At 38.6% G+C, this 23,677-nt stretch overlaps 1 protein-coding gene across 1 annotated transcript in view; it reads right to left on the reverse strand.

Moving 5' to 3' along the window:
• Positions 1-1,848: 1,848 nt before the first annotated feature.
• Positions 1,849-23,677, reverse strand: part of SLC9A8 (solute carrier family 9 member A8) — a 30,864-nt gene continuing 9,035 nt past the window's right edge. Inside the window, exons 4-16 of the mRNA XM_055814114.1 lie at positions 22,006-22,064; positions 18,861-18,944; positions 17,811-17,912; positions 17,088-17,122; positions 15,887-16,030; positions 14,450-14,588; positions 12,512-12,617; positions 9,947-10,063; positions 8,342-8,424; positions 6,447-6,558; positions 5,796-6,016; positions 4,552-4,698; positions 1,849-3,302 (exon numbers count right to left, since the gene is read on the reverse strand). Of these exons, the coding sequence (XP_055670089.1) occupies positions 3,195-3,302; positions 4,552-4,698; positions 5,796-6,016; positions 6,447-6,558; positions 8,342-8,424; positions 9,947-10,063; positions 12,512-12,617; positions 14,450-14,588; positions 15,887-16,030; positions 17,088-17,122; positions 17,811-17,912; positions 18,861-18,944; positions 22,006-22,064 (1,457 nt within the window). The 3' untranslated portion in view covers positions 1,849-3,194. The remainder of the gene's footprint in view (positions 3,303-4,551; positions 4,699-5,795; positions 6,017-6,446; positions 6,559-8,341; positions 8,425-9,946; positions 10,064-12,511; positions 12,618-14,449; positions 14,589-15,886; positions 16,031-17,087; positions 17,123-17,810; positions 17,913-18,860; positions 18,945-22,005; positions 22,065-23,677) is intronic.

Consider the following 23,677-nt stretch of genomic DNA (forward strand, 5'->3'; position numbering starts at 1 on the left):
TCTCGGGCACCTGGGGCAGGATGGGGCTCAAAGGCAGCGCACGTTAAACTTAAACCAGACCCTGTGGCGATGACCCGCTTTGCGTGTGCCGGTCCTGCAGCTGTCTCGGGATGCAAGGTGCCCCGGACATGTCACTCTGCGGCAGCCCTGCACAGGGTGGGCGCTTGGGTGCTGTCCCAAGCCTGGTGGCACGACTGTGCTCAGTGCAGCTGCCCTGAGATGGGGGATGCGAAGGAGTGGGGCAGGCGGGGGCATCCCCATCCCCTCCCTGCCTGGCACAGGGGTTGCTGTTAGGCTGGACAAGCTGACCACAGTTTTAGCAGCCCCAAAAATCAAGCAGCTTGGAGGGCCACCCACTGGCTTTGCAAAGGGGATCTTGATTATTGGGTAAATTGAGGCACAGATCAGGCCTGTGAGCTGGCCGTGACCGCATAGCAGAGCGGGTCTGCTGTCCTCTTGAGCAGTGGTGTGAAAACTGGTGAAAGCTCCTGTTGGTTTGGGGAATAGGATGGGCTGGAAGGGGTGGAAAAAAAACTCCTGGGAGGCTCTGAGTTGCCAGAAGCTGGGCTCTGGGCTCCCCCTGCCTCTCCTGTGCACAGCTCCTCAGTCGTCAGGAGAAACAGCCACTGGGTTTGCTGTCTGGCAGAACTTCATGGCTCTGTAATTAGCAACATCTGCACTGTACTTCCTGCTGGCTCCGTATTTGAGAGTGCAAAAATCAAGTTTACCCTTGCACAAATCTGCAGATCGCACCAGGTTAGGATGGGGCTGCTCATACTTTTGGAAAGAGGATTAGAGTTTAATGTCGGTCTGATAAAATAGGAAACTATCTAAAGTAACTGCAAAGCAAGTCAATAAGGAGACATAATTTTTCTTTTCTAAGCATATTACTTTAAGCAAAGTAGTCCAAACTCTGAAATGACTGACACTAAGAAGTCAATGTATTGGTAAATTAATATGAAAGTTGGCCACTATGGTAAAAATTTCTTCCATTGGTTCCAAAATAAGGAAGCTAGCGCATGCACCGAGAGAACAAAGCTCCTACACTTGTCAAAACTTGGGAGTTAGTATTTTCTGAAGTTTTAGAATAGATGCTTTTAAATTAAGCCATCCAAATTTTCACATTAATTGCTTCCAAGTGATTTCATTAATTCTAGCTGTATCAGTTAATTGCTTCAATTTAACATGTAAAATTATTCCCAGCGAACGGCTCGTGGCCAGCAGAGGGCAGGAACCGATCACTTTGCCTTGGTGGCAGTTCCCACGGGGCTGATCTATCGGCACCTACCTCTAATTATTTCTCAGGTGACCTATTTCACCGGAATAACAATAGAAATTAGACGCTATTTTATATTTCATCATGACTAAGGCGTAATAGTAAGCCCAGTGCAATAGCATCTAGATCAACGTACGCCTTCCAGTTCAAGAGAAGCTCCCAGAGACCTTCCAGCCCACTCCTGGGCTTGCACGTTCAACCTGAGAAACCTAGTAAGGCTGATGGATAACTGAAATGTAATTAAGTCTACTGTTGTCTAGAAAGGTGAAGATGAACTCTGACTTTTTTACACAGATCTGCTCCTAAGGATTGTAGAGCAAGGTGCTTTCTGGTCAACACCAGAAGCTGAATTCATGTCCCACCCAGAGTCCCACCAGTGTGTGTTTCAGCTCTGGGATTAGCAGAGAAGTTCTTTGAAGTGATGGAGCAGGGAAAGGGGAGAAGGGAGGCCGGACGTAAGTTGTGTTATTTGGAAAAACTGCTCAGACAACACAGGTTTAGGATTCTAAATACATTCTTGAACTTTTATTCCTCCCAGCAGGTAAGTGGCTGATTAAAAACCTTAGTAGCAAAACCAGACCAAAAATATGTCTCACTTTCAGAAACAAACGTGCACTTGCATGTCAAATTTATGTGCAGAACTACAATTCACATTTCAACAGTGAATATGCAAATGACTAATAAGGAATTTGGGTTGGCAGTGCGAGCAAACTGCTGCATGTGTAACCATGGCAAATGCGCACCTACACACACGGTGTTTGTTGTATGCCGCTTGGAGCAAATGGACTAGGCCACGTAGAGAAAGTGAAATGCTGCTGCTGATTTTGAAACAGTGCAAACAGAAGAGAAAGTTCTTATTAAAAAATGGGACAGCTTAATGAAAGCTGTCTGGCACTTCCCCACCAAGGCGGCTTCAGCCATGTGCAGTATTAACCTTTCTGTACCTGGATTCCATTTTTGCAGGCTCAACGTACACACTGCTTTTGCTTCCACTAGAACTTAAGAATTCCACTAGGGAATTCTGGAGTGTTTGGGACACTTCATGAACTCAGCAAAACAAAAGCTGCTGTTTTCTAAGATTTGAAGCCAAAGTGTCAGCAAGGAGCAACAGCCAATTACAGAAACCCAACTGCAACTGGCTTTAGCCGAAGAAAAAAATACATTAAAACTACAATTTCAAAATGCAGTCCTGTAGTGTGTCATACAATCGCCCACTCTCCCAAACCATGCTATAATCACTTCTGTGGATTAGATACCTCAGTATAAAAAAAAAATAATAGAAATAATTAATTTCTTAAATGACAAACCCACCAGTTTTCAGAGGTGTTTCCTTGTATGTGCAACAGCTGCTTTTTGTCAAGGTATGCATCTTCCCTGGATTCATAATGTGCAAATCCCATAAATTACAGATTTATTCCAGTCTGCTTCCCTTACTAGTGCTGAAACAAATTCACAGTATAAACTGTCAAGACTCTCCATGCTGTGAATGAATATATATATATATATATACGTGTATATAAAGTGCAATTCATTCTGTTTTGCAGAGTCATACAATGGCTCTGTACTTCAGCATACATGTATAGCAGATTTTGTAACAGGAAGAAGACCTCCCTTATTAAACAGTGTCATCGTTTCACGGCAGATGTTTCTGCTGCATGAAATTTGCTATGCTGTGCCATCTGAATGAAAGGCTCTTCATTCAGTCCAGTGTCTGACACTTAATGGGCTTCCATCACTGACCAGTAACATCAAGCACAGCCCGTCTGCGGTTTTATACCTAAACAGGTAGCGTAAGACATGTCTGAAATCAGAAAGTTCCTTCTTAGCTTTCCAGCTTTTGTGCAGTCAGACCCTTGATACTTTAAATCCTCTTTCTAATGCTCAAATGATAAACTCACTGCACTCCTGCCCTGGTCTACTATAGCAGCTCTTGCTCATCATCTTCAGAGCCCGAGGGTCCTTGCCGTACCTCTTCATACCATTTGTTTGTGAGGGTTTTCATCTGTATGCGCCCGTGATGCAAGTCCTAAGGCAAACAGAAACCAGAACAGTTCGTTACATAGCTACAACACTACTTGTTTGTTAGAGCAAAAGAGAAAGACCAGTTTAACATATTCCAAAAGAAATAATCCACTCCTGGTCTTTAAGCATGCAAAGCAACTCTGTTTCCTACCAGAAAATATTTATCAAGTGTTCAGTCAGTAATTTTTTTCCACGGATGATGTTTTTGATGACAGGTATTTTTACCTATTTTTTTATAGACAGTCCTGCTCTGTGGGTTTTAACAATCCTAATGCTGTCTGGATGGCCTGGCTTTGAATCTCACTTCTCTCTACACATTCCCAGAGACAGTGGGAAGCTTGTGACCTGCTTTGGCGATTCACATACTTATTTTTCTAGCCTTTGGTTGCAGTCTGGAAGGCAGCCTGTGCTTTTGGCTACCAACTACGAATCAGATGCTTACTCTGGTTTCTTGATTTCCTTTTGTTTTGCAAAGAATGCCTTTAGCTTTTGTGGGGAAACTGCAGAAAGCATTCTTTTGAAAAGAAAGGTACACAACAAGAGGAAAAATAGTATGTTTGAGCAGGCTAGGAAGATGGAATGTGCACACTTTACACAAAGTTATTACTCTACAGCAAAAATGCTTAATTCTGTGGCAAATTGGAAAACCAGTGAATTACATGGCTAACGAGTCTCAGGTTTCTGATGCGTGGGAGTGAAAATGGCATAGTATTTACACCTCCCGGAGCTACTCAGTGTTAAGTTACATGTTCAGTCAGGTGTCATTTTGCATTTACAGCTTCGAAGTCTTGAAGGCTGCAATGCTGGTGCATATATCCAAGATAAAATCTGCACTCTGCAGAAAAATTGCAGCTCCAGAATCCTCAGGACCACCTATAGTAAAAGGCAGGAACTTTGTGTAACAGCTCATTAAAAACCACATAAGCTGCAGCAGCTTTTTTTAGCAACAGTAGTAACTAGTGACTCCTGATACTCTTTGTGGTACTTTACAGGATTAAAGGCAAGTTCAATAAATCCATACACCTTTAAAAGTTTAATTGTGGTAGCTCTGAGAGATGCTCATTTAGTCCAACCTGCAATTTTACAGTGCAGCTTTTCATTACAGCTGCTCTACATATGCACAAATGATACATTAGATAACTCACTGTTCCTCACGTAGAAGTTGCATGGGTACACTATGAGCCTCGAATGGTGTGGAGTGAAATGACAACCAGGTCTACCACAGTTTCTTCAAGAAAACAAGAAAGACTTACTTCTTGTGTGAGTCTTCTGGTGAAGAAAGGATTTAAATACTTGGCATCAAACCACATAAACCCTTTGAGGTCCTGGCGTTTTATATACTGGGCTTCATACTCCTCCTCTGTGAGCTCTGATAAGTGTTCGGATTCTATGGTATTTCCCTAGAAAGACCACAAATATTGGAACAACATAAGAAATGTGGCAGTCATCCCTCCAGCTTATTTCAGCCCCCTTCTCTGTGTTCTCCCTTCTCATAACCAACTCCTATGCTGGAACAATATGGAAATTATCAGCCCAGCCTACCAGGGCTTATAGCTGTACGGATCAGTCTAGCTGTTGATACCCAGAGCCACTTAGCTTCCCTTTTCATGCTGAAAGGTAAAAGACCTCAAATGTTCCATATTTTGTATTGTTACTATTGCTGAGAGCATATTTCTAGTGTGCAGGCTTTCTCTTGTGAGCTGGACAAAGATTTTATTGAGCAAGCAACACTAATGTCATTGTCTCGCTGAAAACAAGCCCTGTATCGGAACACACCCTATCCCTGTGCTCCTATACACACCTCCCTACATGGACAGAGTAAGATAATTTTGAAGACTGCAAGCTTTTTGAAACCTCATGGCAGGAGGAGTTGTTCTTTAGATCCTACAGAACAATACCCTCCGTATATTGTTTGATGGTTTGTGGAAAAACAGACAAATGCTCTGGGATGACTTATGTACTCCAGCTTTTTGCACATGAGGTTTCAGACTGGCTGTTAAGTTTTCTTTAATACTCCTGCTTAGCCAGAAATTGCGTTAAAATAAAACCCAGGCAGAGGGGTGCTGTTGTTACCACCTTCTCATGGCCTTTGCTTTGACTCTTTCAAAATAATTCCCATCTGCCTTTTATGATTAATTCATGACTCACTGTACTAGCTACTTTCCCTCTGTATATGACTCAATCCTCTCTCATCTGCTTTATGCTTTTTCAGGGGTTACTTTAATCTGTATGGATCAATTTAAAATTAGATCATAATTATAATTAAGATAAAAAGTAAGTTAAGAAACTGTTTCTCCTCCCTTTGTCCAAATAGTTACTCTGTGCTAACACTAACCAAGCTCTGCCTTTGGGATATTTTAAAATTACATTGCTTGGCTTTTTCCACCGCTTTCATTTATCTTTTTTAGAAAATATAATGCACAAGTCTTGGGAAATGTAAAAAGCAAAAATAAAACCCACAAATCAGTGACCCACTGAATAAAAAACCCAAACCAACCATCTTCTCTGTCTTGCTAAGATTAATGTCCTTCTTGTTCCTCTTGCGTGCTTTGGAGTCCTCAATGTCAATCAGTCTGATGAGCGGCATGGTTCCTCCTCCCAGCAGCAAAATTGTGAACAGTACTATGATGATTGTTGTTGTCCCAATGAGCTGCCGCTTCTCTATCGGTTCCAAGCCCAAATGGAGGCTGAGGGCATAGGGAATTGCACCACGTAAGCCTGATCAAAGAGAACAGTAAATCAATGAAGACTGAATCAACAAGCACACTGGTCTACAGCACCCTGATAACTCAACAGGAATTCTCCATCTTTAAAAGATTTTTTACAATCCTGTATTGTGTCTGTTTGTTTATCATTTGTTGCCACCCTAAAATCAATCTGAGCTCTCTGGATACTGTTCAAACTGTGAAGTTGCTAGACCTAGGAAGAAAAGTAGATTCTCTGCAGAAAAGCTTTAGTGGGGATCACCACTGCATAGTCCTCTAGCATAAGCAGGAAAGAGAACACATACACTGCACTTGGGTTTCAGAACAGTGAAAATGTTGAGTTTTGTTCCACAGATGGAAACCCAGTTCTTCCTGGAGTAGCCCACACAATGTAAAAGGTAAAACATTTTTTCCATTTCTCTGCACTTTGAGCTTTAACTTACCACTAAACCACATGATAAACATCATTTTGGGGGTGATTTTATGATCACGGAAAAAGTTGAGTAGGTAGGAAAGTGGGAAAATATTCACTGCTCTACCAAACAGAACAAGTACCTGAAAAACAGAAATAAAAGCAAAAGACTGTTTGATGTGTTACATTCAAGCAGGCCCCGGCTGCACCTGGTTTGCACAGGGTAAGGTGAATATGCTCTTTTCACTCACAAGTCTTGCAAGCAGGCGTGCTGCTAAACTGACATAGAGAAATCCCTCAGCATAGGTCATTGTGGAATTCAACTTTTTAAACATTTTGTCTGATTAACTGAAACTCAACCAGACTTGTCACTGACAGAGACCAGACACCACTTTACTTTTAATAAATAAATGAAACCCAAGAGGCGTTCCAGGGAGACCAAGAATTACTTTGGGTAAAAGTTCTCCTCAGTTCAGCCCCTTTAATCATTCCCTTGGCACAGCAGCTAAAAGGCAGTAAGATATTTCTATTGTCTCCCCATGGACCAGTTCCTCAGAGAAAAAGGCCAGAAGCCAAACAAACAGCATGTAATCCAGTTCCTCAACACTTCCCGGGGTACGCTTAGAAAACATACCATGCACTGAAGTAACATTTTGAGGTGTGTGTGTGTGTGGAGGTACTATTGATTTAATGGCAGACAATTAACAAATACAGTGAAAACTTCAACTCAAATAACAAAGGTTTTCACAATGGCATTGCTTTTAAGCTCCACTACAAACAGACCTCGGTAAGGTAAATATCCTCAAATTAGTCAGCAGGATCCTTGAAGGGCTGTGCTGTTTTCCTTTATGAATCACCCCAAAATTACACAATTTGCATTATACCTGTGAGGGCAATGCAATATAAGGAAGTGTCACACCTTAGATATATATTAGATAAGGAAGCTGGGTGTAATGCAGTGAGAGCAGTTCCCCATGCTGCTACTACTATCTGTAAATTGTAGATAACAATTCTCCCCTTGAACCATGGACTAAAATGTGCCAGTATACATTGCTGTACATGACTGGAAATGGATTCACATTTCCCTCTTTTGACTCTGCAAAACGGAACATACCCTTCATGTCTATGTTAGACAATTATAATAGCAATAGATGTAGGTAACCGCCATGTGAAACAGAAGTCAAAGTGCCACTACATAAAACTACACTGAAATACAGAATGAAAGAAAAAGATTTAAGAATGGAGTCAAAGAATGAGTACACATTGAAGAAGGTTTGAGTAAGGTCTTCCTCTGAAGAAGGCGAGCACAGAGTGAAGAAGTGATACTAAATTGGATTGTGATACTAAATTGAAGGAGTGATGGAATTAATTGGTTTATCTAAACAAACTGCAATGATATACAAGAAATAAAGATTCAAGAGCAGTCTGTAGTCCTGGAGAGATGAAATGGAGCAGAGTTTGATACTCGTTTGCATTGTAGTTTCTACAAACTGCCCCTTCGCGCTAAAGATACGTAAAAACTCAGGATTGTTTTCTGTAAAATAACTTCTAGAATAAAGTGGCCTGTATAATAACCTCTCAACACCTTTTGAGATTTCTTTTATTTTAATAAATCTAATAGGGTCAAAACAAGTCAGGTTGTTTTCCTTCTTTTTAATAATCTTACACAACAGGGCTCCAAAAAAACAGCAAACCAAAATTCGTTAAAGACGACTGATGCATTTGTACACCACAGTGCTGAGAACTAGATGAATAATTTCACGCTAGCTATTAGTGATAGTTAACTTTGTGCAATATATAAAAACATAGAAGTATTTTCATAAAACCAACAAAACATAACAACTATTCTAAAATGTTTTAACTGTAAGGTGTTTCCACCCTCCCAAATACCAAGGTATCTAAAGAAGTATGAAAGTAAATACCTACTATGCACCAGATGACAAAGGACATTTCAAACTTGTGAGGAAAACTAAAAATTGACAGGCCAAGAAATGCAAAAACACACGTTTCTGAAAAAGAGAAATCACATGTTAAATAAGTAATGATATAAAATATTTTTTACTTTTATTATAAGTCACTACATAGGGTACATAAAATACTATTTCCTGAGTTTTGAATGCACAAAGGCCATTAAGCAAAAGGCCAGATTCTTCCACTCCTGCTGTCAGTGGACAGCACCTTAGTCTACGTGTGCAGGCTTTTTTTAGCTGTAAATTACTAATGAGTATGAAACAAAGCTAGCAAAACCTTGTTCTAAAGACTGAGGAATTTTTTACTTGAGGAATATAGGACAAACTGCAGAACACAAGCTACATGAGCAACTCCTAATGACTTCTGTAGCTTTGAATCAGATTCTATACAAAACTGAAATGTCAAGGCACAATCTCATATATTGCAAATTGAACACTACTACGAAATATTAAATGCCTTACATTCTTATAAATGGCAGCAGTTCATTACTTGATTTGTAATAAAATACTGTACTGTATGATCTAACAACCCTAGAAGCGATGTTTGCAAATCTGAAATAGTACCACCACTGCACAGTGACTACAGTAATCCAGACATTTTATTTCCACAGCACCAATCCATTACACCATCAGAGAACTGCAGAGTCAAGATGTTTCGTCAGTTCACTGCTGCCCTAGCAAGGTAGGTTCCTTATCATAAAGGCAGTTAAAAAAAGGACAGTTTTGGACAGACAGTAGCAATACCTGAGTTACTGCAGCATAAGACATTGGTCGTGCTTTGGGTACTGGCCACTTACATTTGCATGTTCACAACCTGCTGCAGACGTGTTTTACAGTCTTTTGAATGAATACGTGCTTTTTTAGCATTTGTAATAGATTAAGACCAAACCTGATGAGCTACTGGTGCTCAGGTAATGAGTGGTTTAGTTTGCAGCAAGGCCGCTCCCTGACCATGTTCCAAATGCATATTCCTGCAAACAATACAGAACGCATTCATGCCATCCCCTAAAACCCAGGGCTATATTAGTAATACAGAAGCATGCCACTTCTTTGAAAGTTTGCTTGTAAAAAGAAACAGAAAGACTATGGGATTCTAAGATGCTTGTATCCCTACTTCCAAAACTAACTTCTCCATTTGTGAAGCTATCATTTTTGCAAGTATCTTCTTATATCCAAAACTGCTTTTAAAAATACCGCTAAAAATCCATCTCCTAAAACTAAAAATTGACCAGAGGAATACAGGAGTCAGAGATCTCATTTGGTTATCAGTCTTGTGGCAAATCCTAGCAGGAGCCTGCAGGATGGGAGAGATTTACTGGATGTTTTATCCAGTATGGCAGGAAAGGTGACTTTTGACTGCCTTCCAGCCTCCACTACTAGGAATTCTTCTCTTGAAGACATGTACTACTGACATAAGCATGGCCTAAAGAAAATTCACACCTCTGCTGCTGCCATCAGAATCACCATTTCAGGCAAATATATGTTTAAACTATTAATATTAGATATTAATATATATTAATATAACCATTAATCTTGGATATGAATAGCAGGTAGAACCTACCACACATGAAAGCAACAGTTCTCAGTGTCTGCTGCATTAAAATCTGTGTCACTGGGGACAAGTTATGGTGTGTGTAGTGAGACATCACGATGCCAGAGAAGAGGATTGCCATGATACCTGGAGATAAAAATGTGACAGTCAACAGAAGACGAATAGCTTGCACTGCAAATATTTGTGTTCATCACCCCTACTAACTCAAAAGCTTACGAAGAAATAAGTGAGCCACTCCAGTATGGTGCACCACATCCACCAATACCATAAAAAGCTAAGAATGAGCAGCACATACAGGTGTACCCCCAATTTTCCATCAATCTGAGAATGAGAAAAGCTATTGACACTTGAGAATTCAGGGCAAAAATTACCTTCATAGGGATCATAGAATCCCAACTGTAAGGAAGGTACAGCCTGATACCTAAGGCCCACAAGGAACGCTACTGTGCAGAATGTCCCTTATCTCCAGCAGAAAGCGTCACTAAAGCATCTGCTGTAAGTTACTACAGAGATGTATCTTGGCTATCCACTATGGGAAAATGCACCAAATTTGCCATTTATAGAGTTCTGTCCCCCTACTGACATGCACAGCTTGGACAGAGGTACAGCAACAGATATCACAGGCCAGAACAGCTACCTCAGATTTCACTGTATTTTGATTTGTGTTAGGGATTTTTCCCATCTACCTTGCTTGCCAGCTCTTGGTTATTTATGGGAAGAATCTGAACTTCACTCTATCTTGCTAACTGCTCAAGACATATCACAGGTGCTGTCAGCTGTTCACTGTTCAGAGGGAGCTGGATATCTTTAAGCATTTCCACGGCTGCTGCATAGACTTACACCTGCAAAGGATGTCATCTGAGATGATGGTTAGGGTTGTGGAAAAATTTAGCAGTCCACTTGAAGAACAACTTCCCTGTGAGGAAATGACTGACCAAAATTGACAGCATAACCCAGACGAAATCAATTGCAATGCAAAACTCGAGAGGACAGGATGACATGTGGGATTATGTCCTCTTTGCCCCAAACAAGCAAGGTTCAAAAGACTAGAAGTATTTGGCTGGAGCTACGTGCCTGGGAGTGGCCCTGAACGCAACTGGAAGGATTAAAATACCTGAGAATACAAGAATCCTTTGTCTGAAACACACAGGTGACCTAAGGTCATTCAAAGTTTGTATTTCTTGAGAAGTCATTCTTGAGGGCATGTCAGCAAATTAAAGAGGTTGTCTTTACAAATAAAATTACAAAGAACCTCTATCATCCTGACAGTAACTAACTAAGAATCTTACTGTAAATTCTTTTTCATTGTATACCAACATACAGATATGTTGGTTATATAATGCAATGACACTGTAATTCTGTAGTATTTTATTATAATTTTATATTAATAAGCAATATAAATTAGAAATAGAAAAGGCCACATTTTGAAACCCTCCAGAATAATCTTCTCACAAGGAAAAACTTGTTTTTACAGCAATACAGATATTTTAACATATCAAACTACTTGCTCAGGTTTCCTATACTATCATTTCCCTACATATGTATTGACCTATACACACATATGGAGTAGTTCTGGATGCAAGTGGGCAGAATGGAATGTTTGCATTAGGATTACGCACCTTCGTTGTGTAACTACCATGATTACAGGTCATATCTTCATACATATTAAAAAAATACAACTCCACTGACAGTGAAGGTATGCTGATATACACTGCTACAGTTCCATTTCAAAACAGTCATATCAGCTCACATTTACTTCTTCAGAAAGTCTGACTTCAAACTTGCAGCTCATTTACAAGAAATCTAGTCCTGCTGCTACTCCTCACAAACTTGTAACATTCTTACACAGTTCAAGTTCTAGAGCAAATATATCTTTTAATGCACTTAAAATTAGAAAAAAGGGAAAAAAGGAAAATCAAGAGCCAAGCAGAGGCTCTAGCTATTTGGATTATAGTAACTCTTACATCCTTTCCTACTTTTCTTTGAGAAATGAGACGGGAAGCTGATTGCCTTTAAAAACCACTTAAATCAGCAAAGATCAGAGACATTGGGCATCCAGCAGAACTGGACCCTGTCTTCATACTTGGTTCCACAGAATGATGGAAGAAGTTCAACTGTAAGCCTCTTCTTGTGGCCTTTAGCAAAACTTCCACCAAGTATTCAGAGATACATATGACACCCAGTGGTCTCAGTTGACTTCCCCAATGGCACTGAAGGACAGGCAGAAATACGGCTACAAGCATAGTGGGCTGGATATGATCCAAGTCAGCTCAGATGTGGCTCAGATCTACAGCATGCAGCTGAAATTTTAATTCTCTGTTAGGCAGAGGTAACCAAGGAGAATACTAGTCTTTATGTTCATTAACTAATGCTTATAAAACTGCAATTACCTTTCCTATACTTTTATAACATGAAGTAGAGAATAAGTGTTTATTTAAAGTATGTCAAAGTTAAAAGTAAAAGCATAGGTTAAATGAGAAAACGTGTGATAAACCAGGGGCCCTCTTAGACGCAAATAATATCTAGTCCTTAAATGTACCAAAGAAACCAGCACCCACTCATTTTGCTACTCACCTGAGAGTGAGATACCTTCTGCAAGTCCATATGGAAGGTAAGCGAAAATAATCATCATCCCAAACTCTAGGGAGGGTGTCTTCCTTAAATCAATATGCTTTAGCACGTACACATGAAAACGTTATGGAAAAAGTAAAAAAAAAAACATTTCAAAGACAAGTTTAAATCTGTGCTATTCCATTACAAAACCAGGATTACGCTTAATGTACTGCATCTACTGAATAGCTACTAAAGCCTGCACATTGGCCTTTGACTCAAGTATGGAAAGATGAATAATTTCTTACGAGGACTGTTTCTTATAGAATCTACTGCTGGTAGAAATTTAACAGAAAGGACAGACCTAAAGACAGAAAAGATCTGCTACTGATGTACCCATACAACACTGACAGCAACACACCAAACTGTTCGGAGCTAGAAGGGCCATTTCCCTACACATTCAGTCTTTGAAATATCTGCCTCAAAACTACTGCAGAAAATCCACAGAGAATCATTAAATAGTAAAGGAGCACTATGAAACAGCAAATGTAAGAGTAAAATAGCTCTCATTTATGTTTTAACAAAAATAATGTCCTTTTGATACTCATAATATTTAAAACTTACTTTACGTTTGTAGTCATAAATGTGGACTCTTGTCAAGGGGCCACAAGTTCGGCTTTGCATCTCATGCATGGTTCTGCAGCACAGTGGCCAAGTACAAGTACATTTTGCGTCAGACATCATTATTTGTCACACTAAGCATGCATGCAATCTCCTCTGCTCAGTCACTAGACTTCTAGCTACTTTCAAATGGATGTGACGGATTTGCAGTAATATTAACAGCGAGGAATATTCCTTCAATCACATCCTTGCCTTAACGCTTAAGATACTCCACCTACCATCTTTGTTAAAATTCACATGCCTGTGACATGGAAGTTCACATTCCTCCTGGGTCATGAACAAGCAACAACCTTCAACGATATTTATTTGATGGCAACTGGTAAAAGATGTCCTTTGCCACACTGAAATTTTGCATGCTTAGGGTAAATCCAATAATTTGAGGCACAAGTAACTGCAATAGGGCAAACAAGCTGCTTTTCTCTTTGTCTTAATATAATTTAGATACCAGTGAAAGAAGTGTTGAACATCTGTCTCCCAGTTTTGTTCGGATGCATGGAATAATTTAAAAGTTCATGGAATCAGGCTAATGAACTAAGACACGGAAGTGTGTCTACATTTAATGAAACACTCTGTTCCTGTTATTTACAAACAAAGTGCTTCACAGTATGTCCCAAATGACATCAATAACTGTTGTACAAACCTAGCACAAAGACAGTATTAATATAAAACAAGCTCTGAAAAGTAACAAAGGTGTCTGACTTACAGCAAACGTCCCTCCTTATCTCAACAGAGAAGCCGCTGGGTTGTTTAGCAACCAATTCATGGTAGTAAAAGAGGCAAAATATAACTCAGAGTAAATCCCAATGGAACAGTATCTATTCAGCTGCCTGAATATGATACATAGGGACAAATGAGCTGGTCTGACTCAGAAGCCCTCAGGAAAAACAGTTCTTTTTTTCCTTTTTAATTAACTGTTTTATGTATGTAAAAAAGGAGCCATATGCTTGTAAAAATGGATCAGTATTGAAATGGAGTAAGATATTTTGAATTCAAAAAACAATTAGCATATTTTATAACACTCCAATGCACATAATATACACTACTATACAGCATTTCCAACATTAATTATGTTCATAAAAAATTTATGCAACTTTTTAATACACATGCATGCACACTAATATAAAACCAAAATGAGCATGAGGAAATCTGCAGCCAACAAAATAACATCTAATAAGAAATAAGCCCTAAGAAATGTTGGAGAAGATGGGAAACTAAAATACTATTCAAATGCTGAATTTCACCAATTTATACATGTGTATCACCAAAATTAAAAAAGGATATTAATGCAGAAATAAGACCAGTAAGTGTGCCCAGTGCTGCAGAGCCAAAGAACATCTTGAGGAAGTATCCCAGTGCCTGTAGAAAGGTTTGCCATCCACTGACATCTGACATATTTTCTCTTGTCAAACCTTCTGCTGTGCTAGATACAATTAACGAATAAATAAAAAGAAACGGTTACAAATTCTAAGACTGGATCCCAAAATTCCAAACGTCTTTTGAGAACAACAAAAAAAAAAAGACTTCCGTTTCTTTGTGGCTACCATTCTTAAAAGGCTTTTACTGTGATACACATAACAAGAGGAATGTCAAAACACATTAAATCAAATCTTAGCGTAATCCCCAAAGGGAAACCTAATTCTGCTAAAAATCTGAAAATCCAGCATTGCTCTGCTGAAGAATCCCCAGAATGGCGTAAATAGGCTATGGTAATGCCCAGTATTACAAAACAATTTTCAGACTCTGAAAAGGAAAACACATTTTGCAGTGGTAAAAACTCAGGGCATGAAAAAGAAAAGAGGTGGATCATGTGATCTTCAGAGAAGAACAAATGAACAGGAAGACCTCTCATCAAATATTTAGGTGTGGATGAGAGGCAAGAAGGTCACTGAAGAAGAACGAAGAAGCTCTCAGGAGGAAAGGGGAGAACTCTCTTTGAATTTCAGCAATGTATTTCATAAAAATTCCATGCAAAGATGACATGGATTCCAACTACTGTTCCTTTTGACTCCTGTTAGCCTTCATCGTCTTCCATAAAAGAACCACAACTGTATTAAAAGCAGTTAGTTCACTGAAAAATGACTAACTTCATTACCTTCTTCGTGTATCTACTTCTATACATTCATAGTCATATCTACTGACCTTAGCAATAACATGAAGATAGACTTTTTATTTTTTTATACTCTTTCAATCCCAAAGAATTATCATGGACAAAGCATAAGTATATGGATGTTTTTCTTCCATATAGTCCCAACATATACATAAACCTATTGCATGGATGTTGAGGTATCATTGCCCTCCCCCCAGCTGAAGGTGACTCTTGGGTACAAGCCAATACCGGAGACACAGCTGTGTATTTGGCAAGCTAAATATTTTTGTGCAAGCCTGAAAGGACACAGGTTGGGTTTCTGTTGACAGGACCCTCAGGTGGAAGAGAGCTGGTCAATGTATGGACTTAGAAAACAATCAGTTATCTGGGGTCAATGAGATAAGACATTCAGGTAGTGGTAATAAGACATCCATTAACTGTCTTCTGCCTGCACAGTTTATGTTATGGACTGCTTTTAACAAAGAAAAATCATACACAATTCAGCTTTACACCAGAAACACATGATTTGCTCCAAATGGAGATGGAAGAATTACTGTATATTTGAACAATTAATTAACAGAACATAGCATGGTTGCTGTTTCCATAAACACGTGTAGTTCCAACACACTTACTTCGTCAAGACAATAGAGACCGCATCATTGAGAATGCTTTCTCCAAAAACCAGCATGTTAAGTACAGGATCCACATTGAGGGCATTGAAAATGGCAATAGTAGCCACAGGGTCAACTGCAGATATTAAAGAGCCAAATGCAAAACTGGGAAAACACAAAAAAACCCAGAAAGCTAGATTAAAGAAAGCTGTGTACCTAGTAAACTTACGTGAACAACTAGTAACAAAGACATTATGTGTTAACAGTTTCTACACAGTGAAAAGTAGTCTTCCCATTCATAAGAACCTGAAGGGACAAAAGGGAAGTTTTTGTTTTTCATTTTCTGATATACCAAAGAGAAAAGTTGTTATCCAGCTGGAGGAGATGTTGGAGAAATAGCTATCAATGTCTTGCTCCAACTAAATAAAAAAATCAGAGGAATGGGAAACGAAAACAACTTTACAGACGCAGCCCAAACCACGTACCATACATGTATAGTGTTACCTGTTCAGGAGTACTAGTCAGGAAGATTTAAAGGGAATTGCTAAAACTCCTTTACTTTGGAATCCAAAAATAGACAATACAGAGGCAATGTGACTGCTCAGCTGTGGCTATGTAAAGTTGAACACTGGAACCAAGTAAGGAAGATTTTTGCTGTTCATGCATATTTTACTTGTTATTTTCTTGCTTGCCACCCAATTTATTTGGTAATCCATTTATTTATGGTTTTTAACAGAAAACTGTTGTATTTGCTATACAATAAACAAACAAACGAAAATCCCAACTAAACGAGGAACAAACAGGTAGGGTGCTGTACTCCTAAAAACTGATTAGATCCTCTGCCAAGTTCTTAAAAAATCTTCATTACTGACACTGAAAAACTCATTCTGTCTTCTAAGAGAAGATTTGGACAAGGAACTTATGCCCCTATCATATATATTAGTAATAGCAACCAAAGTTTGTACATTTTAACTTAATTTAAAAGTTGGTTAAAAAACCCAGCTAGAAAAATCACTAAGCGCAGAATACTATTTGGAAACAAGGGTGTAATAAATAGGGTTTAGAAGTGTTTGATCTGTTTATTACTGTCATACACCATGTTGAATCTAAGTAATGTAAACAATAAGCAGAAGAGCTGGCCAACTACAGTGCATTTCCCATAGACAGTTACCTTGAATAATGCTTCATTTCATTCATGTACACCGTTTTCCCAAGAGCTTACCTGTCTGTCATGTTGAGTTTATAAATTACATCAGCCTGAAAAAATAAGTAAAACATTACAACAAATCACAACCCACTGTGTTTTTCTGCTGTTTCAAAAAATGAAACTATTCATCAAATCCTAAGTTTGCTATCACGAAAAAAAATCACAGTAGTGATGTTAGCCAGTCTAACACTACCCTTCAACAGTGATCTACTCCTACAGTTCTGGTCACCCAAAATCAGGGAAGACCAGATGAAACTGGAAAAGATACAGGTGAGCAGAGTAACTAAGGTATTCAAAGGAATGAAAATCTGAGAGGCAAAGAGGAAAGTATGGATTGTTTGGCCTACCAGAATGAAGTCTGAGAGAAAATGTAATTATCTATGTCTGTAACTAATCAACCAAAGAAGAGAAGCAAAAAAAAAAAAAAAAAAAAAAATTGAGAGAAAAACAAGTAAGTTTAATACTGGAAATTAGAAGGCTCTAGAGAATACAGGTTTTGGAACAGCCTTCTGATAGGAAGATTGAGTAAGTTAAAAAAGTAAAACTCAAGTCTTAATTGCTTTTAACATGGAGCATGCTGTATCTATGGAAGGGATTATACAACATTGCCTCTGTGACAGCAGAGAACTGGACTTTGTGACCCAGGAATTCACTTTCACTATGTTTGCCTGCTCTTGAAAGATGGACTTTCAAAGAGTAAGCAAATAAACTTAAGTGCTTCAAAACTGTTATTCTTACCTGGCCCAGGAAATAAATTCCTCCACCTACAATGAAAGCTGATATTGCAGTGCCAAACACAGAAAACAGAGTGATGGAACCAATGTTCTGGAAAAAATTACCCTGGAACACAATAATAGAGTAAGTAAATTAACGAAAATTATCTGAGGGAAAACTCATGTTTGGGTCTGCATATAAATTAGATTGTGATTCACAACTGGGTTTCCAATAATAAAGCTTTATTACTTTGGTGCCAGGTACCCCAGGACATCCACCCACCCCATTTGCCTGCTCTCCTGAGGGTAACAGCAAATCCCTCTGATACCCAGGACAGGCTGTCAGTCTGGTACACCAACAACAAACCAATGCTCACACCAACAGCAAGATATTCACAGCACTTTGACATATTCCCCACCTGACAGAACTGTAAATTAAGCCATCTATTGAAGACAGGGCATGTGAAAAGGCTTGTAAACTTCCCAGCTGCTAGCCCATCTCTTAGGTTGTGATTCTGTATGAAAAAATCTTCTGTGTTGGTACCAATTCATGATAATGCTGTCACCCACTGCTCACTCCCTTTCTGCAGCACAGCTCAAGCTGAAAGGCAGCACACAGGGAGGACAGACCCGCTTCAGCCAGGACCAGCGCTGTGAGAAATGCCGACGGAAACACAGGCTCTCGGGCAAACAGTGAAAACCCTTGTAAACATTTACCTCCTCTTTAGCTATGGAGTGGCCCCACCTTTCCCACTTCTGATCCTACTCCTTCCCATTTTGCCTCCTCCACATCAGCCCTCGTACAGCTCTGATGAGGTAAGAAACCTCTCCAACCAAGGGAAACAAGCTCTATGTAGTACCTAACACCTTGCCAACATTCAGTTAACAGGAATAAGCTACCTTCCCTGCATTCTGGGTTGAAAAGGCTTAACCATTAGGGAATTGAGGATGCAAAATTTAACATGATGGAATTTTTTGCAATTATTCTAAACTTCATGAAGATTAATTACAAGCAGAATGTGTTCCAAACAAAACCTCAACATGTAAAATGACTGTCTGGCAGGGGCTAACTAACCTTGTGCAATGAATATCCAGATTCAAATATAATAGGTGGAAGCAAAAGCAGAAAAAACATATTTGGACGAAACATTTCTTCTTCCTGCAAAACAAAAATGAAGTATAATTTCAAGGATATCATAATTATTGAAATTACACCTAATCTCTCAGAAGGGAAATTATTTAAAACAAACAAACAAAAATGTTGGAAAATGGAAAGGGCATTAACCTTTCTCCCTTCTTATCACAAAATAAAAGACTGAACAACAGAAAGCTACTCTCCAGGGCTGATATTTCTATTGGAGTTTTTTTATCCAATAATGGAAATCTAGGCATTACTAATTTTAAATTACTGTATCCAAGTAAACTGCACAAAAAAGGGATTGTTTATAGCAAAGGAAAAGACTTTCTGTTTCCACAGAAAAGTATTCCCATTCTATCTCATGGTCTCAAAATCTGTAAGGACTGTCAAGACAGTGGCCTCCCAGTCACTGGTTTGAATATAATCTAGATTAGCTATGACCAAGTACAGTTTCACTAGAAAATTTATCACCCAACAGGCAGAAAACAGATCATGTTAGTACACTTGCAAGTGAACAGGCTCAAGATATACGTTGCTGTTAAGAGTCTGAGGATCGATTCTTCTTGGCAAATGTCATTTATGCCTGTAATTTAATGTTCTGATGTTCTTTTTTACCATCAGAGTGATATAAATGAAGCCTACCATGAAGTAAGATGTTATTTTTTGGTGACCATACTCTTTGACACCTATCTCATCAACTCACTAACACCGCTTTATGGAGTTGTGCCCCCAAACTGGCACTGGCACCTTGTTTTTTCTGCTGGCAGATTAAGCACAGAAGGCAAACCTGGCTGAATGCGCCTCTCGTGCTCTACCCACCAGGCTGCCTCCTGGTCACCAGAGGTCTGAATACAGCAGAACTTGTCACCTTTGTAAGCAGTGATTAATTTGTATAAATCCAGGTTAAACTGCCAATTGACTGTTCTGTTAAAACATCAGCTTTCAAAAAAAAGTACTCATCTCTTTAAAGTCTCGTTCCTGTCTGTACCAGCGATAATCATCTTAAAGGATTTGGGGGACTTAGAAAATAAAACTCATCCTTTATACTGAAATGCTTTAGTCCATTATTCTGCATGCACAATTCCATGTGTCGATGGCTAACACTACCTAGTTTCTGTCAACACAGTAACTGCGCTAGAACAAAAAACCCACATACCTGATTAATTACACTGTTTAAAAGCCCCTGAAAGCAAAGCTGGACAAGGAGGGGAGAAATAATGAAAAGGAAGGACTGCATTTGTGCTGCATTGAAGCAGAGACCAGGAAAGTAAAACATGAAGACTGTAATTATCAGCCATGCTAGCCAGCAAGAAACACCAGCAAGTACAAGGTCCGCCGAAGACTTAATAAGGCACAATTGCAAGAAATTACATTACAAAGTTCTTAGGGCAGGGATATCATCCAAGATTTGCTTTGTACACGTACATAGCCTGCAGTTAAATATTATAATTTTTTCCATATCAGATAAAAAAAGCTCTAGTAAATTTATATTTAAAACCATTTTATAAAGCACATAATAATTATTGATGAAAACATTTAATATCTGAAGTTATGACAGCCTATGTTAAGACCTAAGCTTTAACACAGTGAAAGTAACTTAAATAAGCAAATAATAATGTGATATCTGCAACCCTTTACCTTAGCTGATAACACGAGCAACTGGACACAGCATCTGCAGTGCCTTCCAACATTTGACCAATGCATACCAGAAATATAATTCACTAGCTATGATCAATATTTCCTGTGTTTATAGGATCAGTGCTCAAATCAGAACATACTTCAAGATTCCTTTTTTCTTCCTACAGAGGCAATCTTCTTCAAAGTATTTTATTTAACCAATAAGAAGCTATTTTAAAATGCTGATTTTGTAGTTGTTTAACTGACTTTCAATTGTAAGTCAAATCCAGTTGAAACAAAACAGGAATGAAAAAACACTAACCAGTGCATCATCCACTGTTTCTAATAAATAAATACGTAGAAATTAGGTATTACAACATAACTCTTGAACTATGTAATTGCTTACATAAATGTACACAGAATTAGTGAAGTTAGTTGACAAAGAGTATAATACGTAATTAAAAAGCTACATCTGATTTAAAATCTATGCATTTTAATGCATTTCAACTAAGGAAAAAAAAAAATCTTCCTTTAGGGAAATAACTGCCAAGAACTATAAAGCTGCAAGCTAGGATGAGAATTCACTACTAAGCCAAGTTTTGAATATCTTTGTGGATAAAGATTCCCACAATCTCTCTGGTCACATGTTCCTATGTTTGGTTGCCAGCACTGTTAACATTTTCTTCCTAACGTCTAAATCCATAAAGTACCAGGCACCAGCCTCCTGCACAGAAGCTTTGCTTGCGTTTTCTGCTGGAAATACAGCTCAAATCATGTTTCCATTGTCTTAATCAGCATGAATCATGCTGCTGCTTCAGGCATGCTGGTTTCAGCAGTCTTTCCAAAAGAAGCAAAAGAAGCACCCAGGAAACATGCCATGCTGAACGGATTGCTTTGAGAACTGTCTGTTCTTAGCACCACAATTTGTTCGTTTTAAGTATAAGTAAATAAAACAAGTAAATAACATGAATTTTAGCATAGCTATTCTGAAGAAGTGCTCCTTTTTACCTCTGTGAAATCCATGTCAACATCTTCAGGTAAAACATCTGACTTTACAACCTATGAAAACACACTGTTTTCTATGAAAACACCTACAAAATCAAGGCTAAAAGGAGGAAGAGGACAAAATACCATCAAAAAGTATCCAAGACAAATAACTGAACTGCTGTATTTTTTACTCTAATTGATCCCAAAGATGCTCAGTACCTTCTACCATGTATCTAACAGGAACAGATTTGGTACCGTGAAAAGGATTACTGGGGAAAAAAAAAATACTCTGCAGAAAATGTTTAGCAGGATCAGGACCTCAAATTGGTTGTATTATTATTTTTAAAAACCTGAATTCTGGCATCAAGTATAATGTACCTGATTTTTGGAAATTACATCTAAAGAAACCAATATTTCAGCCTTATTTTAAACATTTAAGGATTTTTCTACAATTAAAAATTCATTGCTTCAAATATACCTTCCAGTTGGCCAGCTTTTGAGCCTCTATGATTTTTATAAAAGCTCCCATAAGGATACCTAGGAGAGAACGAGATAACATTCTGAAATATTCACAAAACACATCACTGTTTCCATTAACTGTTTATCAACTCTTAGTCAAAATAGTTTTAAAAGTGAAAACAAAGCAAAACATAAAGCAGCAAGTCTTTCATTCCTATCACAATTCACAAAAACACAAACTGCTTTTTGGGTCAGATGTATGCCATTTTCCAGTACGTTACATAATTACATAGCTTCCCTACACAACAGATTGTCACTTGGGATATTCAAATCCTGAACACACATATTCAGAGTGCTGTGTTCATTGGTTCATAAAGGTAACAGGTTTACTCAAAAACGCTTCTCATCTAAGCTGCATATTATTAAAATTTCACATTTCATGCTAAAGAATCAGGAAGTTATGAGTTAGATATCTGTGTCATAGCACAAAACCTTCATGTCACTTCGTTATGAGTTAGATATCTGTGTCATAGCACAAAACCTTCATGTCACTTCGTTATGAGTTAGATATCTGTGTCATAGCACAAAACCTTCATGTCACTTCAATGGTATTTGCAGTGCTAACACAGATGAAGTGAAATCGGTCTCCTCCACAGAAGTGAATTCTGTCTCAATGAAATCATAGTGCTTACTGGCAATGAAGTAGGCAACAAATTCTCATCAGGGTGGAGACACTGTCAGAACTATTTCCCAAATGAATTACACACATTTTAAGTCATGTAGAAATACTAATTTGAGTATAGAAGAATTTATCAAGGGTGCTGCAAACTCAATAGTTAAAGGTTATCAGGTTCTTTCCTCCTGTACATATTCAAACAGATAAAGTCATCAAGAAGTAATGAGAAATGTTATTTAGTCAAAGTTCAGATCTGTGTTTCTGCACAGTTGTGTTTTATTATTTACATAACGGAGACTTCATAGTCAAACACTGGGATGTAGACACGAAATACACCGAATGAGAGGTAAAATGTGGCTAAGAAGCTTAAAGTATGCTTTCCTTTAAGTCATGCGTTTTCATTCTCTCATGATGTAGCTATCAAAAGAGTATTACAAACAGCATCACATGGATTACTCCTGATGGATGTGTCATACACACAAAGCCACATAAAAAATATGTGAGAGCACTGGTTCCAGAAGACAGAAATAATTGTTTCATGAAATGGTTTATATAGAAAGGAAGAGCAAAACATTAGTGAGGGAACATCAAAGGTCTGCTGTTCTTTGAAGGAGGGCAGAATGCAGATACAGCCACTCATATGCCATATGAACACTGGTCTCAGCACTAACAGGCAGGCTTTCCATGCTGGGATGGAAGCTGTGTCAGAAGCTGAGAACTACAACATTTCTATTTCTGCAGAGGAGCAACACTGTCTTCAACTGGTACAGGCAGTACTTGTATCATTTAACAAGAAGTTTATGTGGGGAAACAACAAACCACAACAACCAGACTGCATACATCTGAAGGCACAGACTTTAGGAAGTATATACTTCCTGAATGAGCTTGCAGTATTTTTTGAATTAGTATTGAGAGCTCTCACATAGATTTAAAAGAAAAGAGAATCCCTTAACTCACATCTCCTGAAGTGGAAGGGCTCCAGCACAACTTTGTGAAATTGGACCCCCCTGAGTAG

This window comes from Falco peregrinus, chromosome 9, assembly GCF_023634155.1.
Source record: "Falco peregrinus isolate bFalPer1 chromosome 9, bFalPer1.pri, whole genome shotgun sequence".
Lineage (NCBI taxonomy): Eukaryota > Metazoa > Chordata > Aves > Falconiformes > Falconidae > Falco > Falco peregrinus.